General features: G+C 29.8%; 2 protein-coding genes across 2 annotated transcripts; both read left to right on the top strand.

Moving 5' to 3' along the window:
• The first annotated feature begins 276 nt into the window (after positions 1-276).
• On the top strand, positions 277-3,136 carry LOC105367413 (arf-GAP with dual PH domain-containing protein 1). The gene is made up of 6 exons (XM_011506111.1): positions 277-391; positions 801-1,026; positions 1,098-1,296; positions 1,380-1,739; positions 2,075-2,297; positions 2,389-3,136. Exons 1-6 carry the CDS (start codon positions 310-312, stop codon positions 2,454-2,456), a joined length of 1,158 nt encoding a protein of 385 aa, XP_011504413.1. The 5' UTR covers positions 277-309; the 3' UTR covers positions 2,457-3,136.
• Positions 3,137-6,776: 3,640 nt separating this feature from the next.
• Positions 6,777-12,606, top strand: LOC105367411 (SET and MYND domain-containing protein 4). The gene is made up of 6 exons (XM_011506108.1): positions 6,777-6,897; positions 7,111-7,323; positions 9,644-10,301; positions 11,104-11,390; positions 11,481-11,767; positions 11,955-12,606. Exons 2-6 carry the CDS (start codon positions 7,134-7,136, stop codon positions 12,477-12,479), a joined length of 1,947 nt encoding a protein of 648 aa, XP_011504410.1. The 5' UTR covers positions 6,777-6,897; positions 7,111-7,133; the 3' UTR covers positions 12,480-12,606.
• The last annotated feature ends 36 nt before the right edge of the window (positions 12,607-12,642 follow it).

Here is a 12,642-nt window from a genome sequence, read left to right as displayed (position 1 = left end):
TGTAGATAAATTATTGAAAGGCCGATGCCGAAAAGGAGTCGCGCGTTCACCGGGCCGATTCGACTTCCGATAATTATTCGACTGTCCGACGGTACAGCGAGTTATCTCACTCTCCCCTCGTACTTATAACGAGGCATACATGCTGCTAAGTGTGCATTGTGCATAGTCAGGAATGAAATGAGACCTCCGAGTGAGCCGAGGCTCCTCGTAGTGTAATCGTCGCAGTAATGTGCGTGCGTGCGTGCGTGCGTGCGTGCGTGCGTGCGTGCGTACGTTACGGCAACTTAACTTGACGTCGAGTGTTTCAAGATGGCGGATGCTAACGAGAAGCTGCTGGTAGAACTTTTGAAAAAGCCTGGAAATAACGTGTGTGCCGATTGTGTAGCAAAAAGTAAGTGGATGTTCGTCGTTCGTCTGTAATATTTGTTTCTCATTCGCACGATTATCGTTATGCCAATTAATTTATTGATGGCCCGTCAACCTATGATGGATACATTGGATGCATTCTCACTTATTCTTAGAATGTTATTTGTTGACAATTGCCTTGTTATGGGCGTAGTGGGGCCAATTCTTATTTTTGAAAAATGTTTTGTCTTACACTTTCTACGAGGCTTTATGTAATCAAAATTACCAATATTTTTATTGTACAAAGTAAATAGCATTGCATGGCTTTATCATGGGATTTTCCTTGATGATTCATTCTTCCTACTGTGTAAAATTTTTTTATAAACACGACAAAATGTCGACGTGCTTTATCCATTGATGTTACATTTTTCTTTAAATGTTATGTAATTATTTAGATCCGGAATGGGCATCTTACAATATAGGAATATTCGTTTGCACAAGATGCGCTGGTGTACATCGCTCGATGGGGGCACATATATCAAAAGTTAAGCATCTTAAACTTGACAAATGGGAAGATTCTCAAGTAAATCGAGTGCGCGAAGTGGGAAATGCAGCGGCAAGACTACATTATGAAGAAAGAGTTCCACCTTGTTATAGAAGACCGTATCATGATTCGCCCCAGTAAATGAAAAATAAGATTCTTGTCGTTACATAATGTTGAAGAAAATTATTATACGACACAATGTTTTCAGGGTATTGGTAGAACAATGGATAAGAGCGAAATACGAAAGAGAGGAGTTTTGTCATCCTGAAAGACAAAATCACTATGTGTCGGGATTCATGGAGGGTTTCTTAATGAAACGGGGCAAAGAAGACGCCAGATATCATCCAAGAAAGTTTGTATTAAGCGAGGCAGACGATACCTTAAAGTATTATGTTAAAGAAAATAAGGTAAATACTTCTATAGAGTTTAATTTACATAAAATCTGTAATTTCACTCGACGACTTGTCATAGAGTAAAATTATATTTCTAGGAACCTAAAGCAGTATTGCGGATATCGGAATTAAACGTATCATTTGCTCCCCCTAAAACGGGTAATCAAAATAGTCTGCAAATTTCATTTATGAAAGATGGGACAACGCGACATATTTATGTCTATCATGAAGATTCTGAAGTAATTACAAACTGGTATTTGGCTATTAGATGCGCAAAACTAAACCGTTTGCAAGTAGCTTATCCTGGCGCTACCGAATCTGAATTACTCGGTCAGTTAACTAAAGACTTTCCTCGAGAAGGATTTTTATGGAAAACAGGACCCAGACATTCGGATGCATATAAAAAAAGATGGTTTACTTTAGATGGTCGTAAACTGATGTATCATGATGATCCTATGGTAAGTTCAACGTAAGGCAAATTATTAAATGTATTTTTCTTTGCGTATTATAATTTATTAATATTGCAATGGTTAATAATTAGAGCGAGGCCATATCAATATCAATATCAATAAATAAAATTCATTAAATCGGCAAATGTATAAGAAATAAAATCCTTATTAAAGTTTATGACTTTCACTTTGACATATCGATGCCTTTATATTATAAAAGTTTTTAAAAATTTGAAAACGCCAATAATCATAAACTAAATGGCTTTTGTTAATAAAATTATTATTAAATATAGTTTAAAAATTCTTAAAAACGTTGCGCAATATAATGAATATAATTTTTTCAGGATGCCCATCCCAAGGGAGAAATATTTTTGGGAAATACTTCAGAGGGTTATGCTGTTAAAATGGGTGTTCCTCCGGGTGCTCGAGACCAAGGATTTTCATTTACCCTTGAAACACCTGACCGAAGTTATCTTCTCTCCGCTCAAAATGAAGATGACAGAGCTCAGTGGATGAGCGTTTTTCAAAAAGTTATAGATAAGCCTCTAACACCTCAAGACGCAAATGGTAATGACACTCAAATATAAATAATAATTAAATATTTATTATTTTGCAAAAGAATTAACCAGATTTTGTATTTATTAATGGATATTTATAGTTGCGGCACGTCTTGTGAGAAAACGCACTACGAGTGGTACAATAAATATATTTTCATCTACAAGGTAGGGCTGGGTCTTACCTAAATAGGCAATGAACCTAATTCCCTGAGCATCGTTCTATATATTAAACAATAAACGATGCATAGACAAACAAATTTTTATAAACGATATAATATTAGTAAATTTCGATAAAGCTGTGGTATGCTGCTTGAATTTTTTTTTAAGACGCACAAATTAGCATCGAGTGACTATATTTTTATTGCGTATGTGCTCCTGTACTAAATAATTATATAATACAGAAAACTGGAATTTATTATCGAACATTTGCAATATGTAAACTGAAAAGGTTTTAAATTATCATTTATACTTCAGTATTTTATAGTTTTAAAAAAAGTTGTTGGAGTATTGACTAAATACTCAAATCGTGCACAGAAGACGTCTCAGAAGACCTATTTGATGATATTAGAGTAAGAAACTGGTAATCTTTAATAGCCAGTCCAAATTTCTACATGTTACTTAAGTTTCGTAAAGTATCATAAAGAAATTCTATTCTAGTAATACTCTTCCTTCTGGCGTTTGTTTGTTGTAAATGTACCTAATGTAACTGTTTTCATAAGCAATAATGAATGAACGCCGCCTTAGTGATAAATCTTTGTTGTAAATGTTTGTGCTAAGTACTGAAATGTCATTGCGAGGCTTCAGAAAAAATAAACGATGCTGACTTCCTAGCACTATTTGAAAAACAACTAATTTAATTTCTCACTAAATACAAATATATGTGAACAAAATACGTTATATATTATCTAATGAAGTTTAAGCATATAATTTTAAATGTGTGTGTGTGTGTGCGTGCGTGCGTGCGTGTGCGTGTGTGCGCGCGCGCGCGCGCGCTTACGTCTGCATATGCACGTATGTATGTATGTATGCATGGGTATCAATCTTTTTTTGCAAGATTAATCTTTGCATAAAAATATTGGAGGTTAAGCAGTAACTATTCAATGGAAAAGGGAAAAGGGAAAATTGAGCAAATTAACAAAAAGGGGCGGTGGGGTGGGGTGGGGGCAAGAGTGAGAATATAAAACGGGGGATTGTAAAAATAAGAAAGTGGAGGATAAATCGTGTGTGGTTCGAGGGGAACCATTTGAATTGTGTGTCTGATGTCACAGTGTAAAAAACAAAAGTCTATATATTTCTAATCCAAAGAAAAAGAATATATATTTTAATTAATCGATCGTAAGAATTTTTACGCTCTTAATGCGCTGCAGCACGTGTGCAAGCAAAAATAAAATTATGACTTAATGACTGAACTTTTAAGATACATATGAATTAATCATGAATTTTTCGATATAACATAAGAATAAGATCTTATTTTAACTATCGATTTGACGAATATATTAAGCAATTAGTTAAACAAAATTTTTATAATTGTAAATAGCTTATGTTTATATAAATAGAATAATTTTTCAATCCTGTATGATAATTGTACGTCGACTTTACTCACTCATCACGAATGAAACCCCATACTCTACATACATTGATCTGCATTTTCATACTTATTGATTTTAATTGTGTACTTGTTCACTGATACTTATGTGATGTATTCCAATATGTACTTCTGATAAATATTATTTAAGCAAACAAAGTTTATTATTAGATGAACAAATTTCAATATAATGAATTGCTATTATTGATATATTTTTATTTATCGTCATATCTTCTTTCTCACATTCAATCTTCAAAAACACATCTTATTTTACAAAATAAATATGTTTTATTTATCTAAGCGTATATACACTTTATTACACAAATTTTAACATTTGAAATTTCAAATATCTGAAAAAATACTAGATTTAACATTTTATTGTTGAAGCATTTTTACATTTTTAATTTTTAAAGGTTCGATGGACTATTTAGTTTTATTTTAACTTTTTTTTTTTGAATTTCCCGACAGTTCTAAGGTTTTACAAAATTATCTTAAATTGCCTATCAAATCTATCATACACTCTTAGAATAAAACAATCTTACATATGTACAACATGCCATTGTATTAAAATATAATGTGTACATTTTTGTAATATTATGTGAATACTGTTAAATAAAAATATCTTTTTCGATTCTGATTCAATGTTAATTTAATTTCCAAATTACAATCCATCCTTACTGTAATAATGCAATTTATATATTTATCTGTCGTTAGCAACGCCTTAAAATATAACAATTGTTTTTCAATAAAATTAATAAAAAAAAAAAAAAAAAAAAAAAAAAAAAAAAAAAAAAAAAAAATCTTTACATATACCATTTTTATAAAATATTTAGTATTTCTGCTTTAATATAATGTTATACTTATGAGAAATAAACTCGCTCGAAATTTCCCTGAAACTACTAGCTTTATAGTGACTTGATATTTTTTAAATTATACTATTATGCTGATTTAATAATTGAAGAAAGTATAATCGGCGATCGGGAAATCAAAGTTGCGAAACATAAGACACATACGCATCATTGTTTCATATTCGTAAGTACAAACTCTTAACTTTAAACAAAAGCGATAAAACTGTTATTGAGGAAGACTGAGTTTCAATTTCTTTATTTTCTCGTCGACCGTCTATAACAGATAAAATATGTGACTTGACGACTGGACAAAATAGTTACTGGAAATACATCTATATTACTTTCGTATACATTCATTTTATTTGAATCGATATATTAATAGAGCTCGACCCTGTAATTTCATATTTTCTTTGAATTATTATTATAAATTCTCATTAAATCCTGATAAAGTTTATCCGTTATTTAAACAGTAGAGAAAAATCATTGATTATAAATATGTTATAAATTGTTGTCTCATTAGATTTTAAACTGACTCTATTTAATGTGCTTGTAAATAATTAAAACGAACACTTTGAATGAAGCTTGATTAAAGCTAAAAAATTTTACAGACATTTCACATTTCTTTTTATGTTTTACACTTTTACATTCACGTAATTTCTATCGTAGCGTATTTGCTAATTATGACATTTTAATTATAACTTGGACACCATATTAAAATCTTAAAATTACTCGAATTATTAAATGTACTTTGGATACAACAATAATCAACATTCAAACATTCAGTTATTACAATTCAAAAAATTCTAAAGTGGGAATACATAAAATGGTAAAACTCATTGGAAATTCAATAATATATACGTTCTTTCTTATTTTTTAGATTTTTTTTTTTTTTTTTTTTTTTTTTTTTTTTTTTTTTTTTTTTTTTTTTTATATATATATATATATATATATATAGGAATTACGAATCTTTAAATACGACATTGTATAAAAAAAAAATTAATTTACAATTATAATAATCAATAGTACAATACACAACAATTTTGAAAACTGCTATATTGTTAACTAAAATCCTATTAGAATATTTCTATAATATATACTAATATATACTAAAAAAATTTCTTTTCTTCAAAAGCCTTTAAATATTAATATAATTATAAGAAAACTGATAAATATGACAATGCTCCTTTTTTATTAAATTTACATAAAAAAAGAAAAAAGAAGAAAAAAAATTCTACACAATATTGCCATATAATTAACATATCAAGAAATAAAAAAATAATAAAAAATTTATAATTTATACATTCGATGTAATAATTTATAATACTGTATAACAGCAAAGAAATATACATCATAATACATTTTAAGTTACTGTTTAAAACAAATTAATAAAATAAAAGTAATAGGTATTGTGAACATTGCTTATTATTATAAATAATTGGCTAATGAAGCTTGGAGTATAAGCATTATAAATGAAATATAGCAACAGTATAAGACAAAATAATTTTTATGCATTTATCTAAATACAGATAGAGCTCATGAAATTGAATGTAGAGGAACTTAGTAAATTAAGTATAGAAAGTAAAACGTGAAATAAAATTTTTCTATACCCTTTGGAAAATATATAAGTACCGAAGTAATGTAAATCTTTAAAGATATTAAAATGATATTGTAGGCACTTTTGAAGAAATAAAATATCATGAAATTTCATACTATCCAAAACAAATGCGTACACTCGCGAGCGCGCACACACACACACGCACACGCACACGCACACGCACACACAAAATTTAAATGGTAATATGTAATTAACCAACAATGATTATATAATCATTAAAAATATATTTCTCAAGATAATAAATATCAATTGATAAAAATATTATTTTTTACGAGAGCTAACTTAAATAAGCATACCAAATTTGTTTGTAAAACGAGCGTGAAATATTGTGTTTATTAGAGAAAGTTTGTACTACACAATACACATAGATGAAAGTATTGCGTGAACCCTTTCCATCTTATACGTTGTGGTAATTTTAGTCTCACCTCGTTGCTTTAGACTTCTTAGTGCATCAATAGCGTTAGTTAATTTAGTATACAAATTACACAGAATCGCAACATAGCACTTGACAGTTGTAGCATATACGGCAGATTATTTGCTATTTCCATTAGCATTATACAAAGTAATTATTCTTTAATTAAGCATTATTTTGCCTTAAATAGACGCGAATTTAATTAAGTAAAAATATAATACAATTGTGTATAATTAGTTAGTGCTTTAATATTATATAATTAAAAAAATGGATTAAACAATGTGCATTAACGTGCTAAATGTTTTCTTATTATTATTGTTATTATTATTATTATTATTATTTTAATTAATTTCTAAGTTAAAGTTTTAGTGTAAAAGCTCGCCAAAATGGATTTAGCTAAAATTAAGGAATTAATTTTAGCAATCAAAAAAAATGATTCACACAGTGGCTATGGTTTGCAAAAAGAATGCGAGCTATTGATTGGTCATGTTTTAAATAATATGGCAAAATCAAAATTGCCCAATTTGATTGCCGATATGAAGAATGATGAAGATGCTAAGCATTATAGGGATGAAGGTAAATATATAACTAAAACGGCTTGCTTTTAAGTTTTATATTTTCCTTGTTTGGCCTATTAATGAAAATTATATAATTTTTAAATGAATTATTTTGAAGAAGTATTTTTATTTGTTAGTATGAGCATCCCGAATAGGAGAAAAGCTTTTTTTTACAAAGAATTTACAAAGAAAACCCGAGTATTGAAATTAATTTACATCAAAGGATACGCATTCTTAAAAATTAATTTACATTAAAAGATATATATTTAAAAAATTATTTCAAACTACTGCATTTGATTCTATAGAGTTTAATTCAATGCACGAAGTAATTCGTCTAAATACTTTCATAATTTAAAATACAAAAATGGGAAAGAATCGTAAAACAAATAATTTACTAGTTAATATGTAGATTTTAAAATACACTTCATTTGTAATATTTAAAATTGTATTTGCCGTACTATTAATATGATTTTTAACCGTATCTAAATTAAATTTATCAAAATTTAAAAAATTAATCAATCCTAAATTTATTTGTACACAATCAATGAGCTCATAATATTTTATATCATTTTATGGTCAATATACGTCATATTAATAAATCTGTTACTTATTCGTTCGTTAATAATAATAATAATAATAATAATAATAATAATAATAATAATAATAATAATAATAATAATAATAATAATAATAATAGTTATAATAATTGCATTTTTATTAATTTTTCTTAAGAAAAATGTCAGATATCGTTGCTTATTAGTATGACATAATAAATCCTATAAATTGTTACGTATTAAATAAATAGCCATGTTTTAATTTATTCGCTACTCCTTCTTTTGCATTATTGATAATCGTATTTTTCGTTTCATTATTTTAAATAATAAAATAATAATAAATTTATAATATTCACAGAATAATAAATTCGTTTCAAAATAATAATAAATTCATGATCGAGTCGCCTTTCATTATTATTAATAAGTCTAATAAATTTGAAGTTAAAGAGACATTAGTTTATTAATTTTAATCAATAAATCAATAACAACATTATGGTTTAAATTACTTTAAAATGAAGTTGTTTTTACAAAATTAGATAATGAACAAGATCCATTCGGATAAACCATATGAATTTAATTTAATTAAGTTAACTTACATTATAAAGAAACATGTCTCCCAGATTAATTATAAAATCCCGAAATAGTTTCGCGAAATGTAGTCGTCTATGAAAAAGTTAAAAAGTAATTATTTCTATTAATTAACCTTATTGCGTAACTTACGAAAGTGAACAAAAAAAAAAAAAATAAATAAATAAATAAAATAAGAACAAAAAACCATAATTACTATTTGTATAATAAATTTACAGTAGCAATAAAAATAACAATAACAAAAGTAGAATAATTTTATGAATCAAGGGAATGCGATTAAATAAATAATGTAGACAAGCTAACACAGATTTGACAGTTAAAATTTTTATTTAATGATTTACAATGAGAACACGTTTTGTCGGATATTTCTTAATTGTTACTTACCTTTCTTCCTGGCGTGGCCGACCAATCTACGTCCCACAAATAATACCAATTGCAGATCGTTATTACGAAGTACATTACCAAGTGCCGAGGAGGGCGTATAGTTTTGCCACTAGAATATTTCAAACAATTAAGATTATTATTGAAATTAAATATTTATGTGTAAGATTTTTAATGTGAAGGATTACAATGAAATTGCGAATTTAAAAGAAAGCGATTGTTAAGGGTAACGTTGAGGGTATCGTTAAGGGTAAATTATTCGTTGGAAATATCGGTGAGCAGATCAAAATTTTGCATTATAATTTATCTGTGCGTGTGCAACTTACGTATATTTAATTTTTTTCGATTATCCGTAGCATTGCTCGAAGCCTGGAAGTATTATTCTGAAAGAAAATCCATTCGCTTATATTATTTATACGGAAAAGTAAGTATTTCAGATTGTGCCGAGTTTTATGGAATTTTTTAATATATATATATATATATATATACCTTGCATCAAATTAGCACGGAATAAAATAACAAAAATCTTTTGTTTTCTCCTTTAACTCATTTTACAAATACATGCAAATACAAGCAAATGCCACCAAAATATTATAAAAATTTTCAAATAAACGATTAAAAGGCTTGAATCTGTGAACAAAATTTATTATCAACGATAGCACGTAAATACCGTATGGACGCCGATTTAACAGCATCCAATAATTATACCTAACAGTCAAGTAATAATGATATTTGTATTTTACTCACGACCAATTCAATTCTACGTAAAACTCTAAGCTCGGCAAAACTTTTGATCGTCCGTGTCGCATATTTCAGGAAACCAATACTTCGTGATGGGCGACGACGACGACGCTATTGAAAAGTACTCAAAAAGCCTCGCATACGCGAGCAGCAAAGAAGCCATGGCCGTAGCTTTAGCAAATCGTTCGGCAGCTCTTTATCGCAAGCAATTATATCGGGAATGCTTGATTGACATCGACACAGCTTTGGCCCACGGCTACCCTGAAGACAAAAAGAGTAAATTAAAGGAGCGGGCCGAGAAGGCTATACATGGCTTACAACAAGCTCACCAAATCAAAGATCAAAACATGAATGACTTACCATTGTCAAAGCACTCGGCCGCGCTCCTGCAAAGTAATAAAAACAATGTCTCGCAAAATAAGATGAACTTGTCGATGATTAAAGAATTTATTAACGAGAACGGTGCATCGAAGGGAAATGTTGGATGCTGTACGAAAGAGGACCTTGAGGAACTTATGCTCATAATTCCAGAGAGTTCGCCAAGGTATTTGGCCGAGGAAAGCGAGCCGAGTCTCGCATACGAAACAAGCGACGAAGCTCCAGCCCTTAGCAAAGGGGTGCGAATCGCTTACTCTAAAAAATACGGAAGACATTTAGTTGCTACGAGATCGTTCAAGCCTGGAAGTATTATTCTGAAAGAAAATCCATTCGCTTATATTATTTATACGGAAAAGTAAGTATTTCAGATTGTGCCGAGTTTTATGGAATTTTTTAATATATATATATATATATATATATACAATTGCTTTTTGCATCGTTGAATTTATAAAGATACGCAGGATAACCGCCAACAAAATAGATACTTTCGTATAAACAATAAAGCTTTGTAACTACGCTATTTTATTTATTTTGTTTTTGTAATTAAGTTAATCGTTCATTAATATTTTTAAATATAAAATTTTTAATTTTATTAATAGTAGGTGAGGATAAAATTCGGTGTCTATTTATAATAAAATTATTACTAATGATTTGTGTAAGGAATGCGATTTAATAAAATGACGGAGGCAACCAATTGATACAAAAGTAATTATTTTCGGTAAAAATAAGCTTATTTGTAAGTTAAGTGATACAAGAAATATTGGTAAATTTCAAAGTTTTCGCTGCCAAGCAAATTAATTTTGCATTCATAAGATCACGTAAGCACGTAACAATTTTATTTTTTTATTTGTTTTTTTTTTTTTTTTATAGCCCATCGACGACGATTCAGCTCGATTTGAAATTCAGTAGGAATTTTTTTTTTTCGATGCGTAATAAACAATAATAAACAATATTTTCAAAATAAATGGTATTATTTAATAGGGAGAGAAAGAAACGTAATGAAAGGTAATGAAAGGATAAGTTAATAAAGTATTTCACAGCTTAAACTTTCAAATTCAACCAAATAAAACATTATTTACAAAATTCTAAATAAAAATACTTATAATTATCTTTGTTTACGAACTTTTTCATATGTTTATTTTACTTTTTAACACCAGACACTACACACACTGTCACCACTGTCTTGCGCGTAGCTATAATTTAATATCCTGTCCAAAGTGTCCCATTGCACAATATTGTTCGGAAATCTGTAAAACATCAGCTTGGAAAATGGCTCATAGAATCGAATGCCCGATTCATGCCGTAATGTCTAAATTATTCAACGTTGATACTGACAAAATTAGAATGTTAACAAAAATCATAAGACTATTGATAATTGCTACGAAAAATGGCAGTGCTATTGATGAATTACGCAAAGACATACAAGTTGCAGAACAAAATTCAGGTGCATTATTAAACATACTTTTAATACTTATAATAATTTCATACATGTGATATTACAAATAGCCACAAGATATATTTATTTTACTTAAAGATAAGAGAACCGCTGGATTCACCAATGATCAGATGATGTTCGATGGTAGTAGTGCCAGATGTGCGCTAAGTCTTGCAACGAACTTAACCACACGGCCTTTCCCAGATATAAGTGCATTCGCCTGTATATCGGCATTGGCGACTGTTCTTCTCGCTACGGAAAGCGAGTTTTTCGGCAAAAAATATGCATTCGATGAATTGGAGCATCTTGCCGAGCAGAGTGATGTGAAATTTTGCGGAACACTTGTATTTCGCAATTGCCTCATTGTGTCATCCAATTCATTTTCCGTTCGTATCATTTATCATTATGTGTGCGCTCTCTCTCTCTCTCTCTCTCTCTCTCTCTCAGCTCCGTTAGCTTGATGCTTTCCTTCTATTTTTATTTTGCAGTGTTCAATATATTGATATAGAAAGAGCGCGTGACCGTGAATTTTTATTCAATACGAGGATGAGTAAGAAACAATTATTTTTTCAGATTCAACTGGAGCCGGGCATTAAAGTTGGGTCGGGCTTATATGTAACGGCCAGCTTACTGAATCATTCGTGTGCTCCGAATACATTTCGACACTTCGATAGCTTGACAATGATTACTCGAGCACTCGAGCCGATCAAAGAAGGCGATCAAATATTTACATGTTACGGTGGTGGTTACCAGTACATGTCTCGTCCCGAGAGGCAAAGTAAAATGATGCAAGATTACTTTTTCAATTGCGACTGCTTGGCATGTATCGACGACTGGCCAACGTATTCCGAAATTCTGCGCAATCACATTGGATCGATTACAAAAACAAACAAGAAACTCGTTAAAAAATTGAAGCCATTCCGACAAAGACTGCTGTCGAATAAATACGACATCGAGGCTGTTAAAACTGTGCTCGATCTGCTTCATACCGAAGTGAAAATGCCTTGCGAAGAAATAGTACACGCAATTCAGTATCTCAAGAGCTATTACCTAGGTAAATTTCATCTTATAAACGAATCTCATATTTATAAGGCTTAAGTCAGCTCTTAGTCTGTCACGCTTCCATCGATCATTAATTTATTTATAACCCATAGACGTCCTCGTTTAGTTGCACCCCTATTATGTCGCTACGAATTCCACTCGCTATCCTCGAATCGTTCTGCTACTGCAAAAATTAAATAAATTATTGTAATAATAATAA

Source organism: Ceratosolen solmsi, unplaced genomic scaffold (genome assembly GCF_000503995.2).
Source record: "Ceratosolen solmsi marchali unplaced genomic scaffold, CerSol_1.0 scaffold7, whole genome shotgun sequence".
Taxonomy (NCBI): Eukaryota; Metazoa; Arthropoda; class Insecta; order Hymenoptera; family Agaonidae; genus Ceratosolen; species Ceratosolen solmsi.
This window is presented reverse-complemented; position numbering and strand designations above follow the sequence as displayed.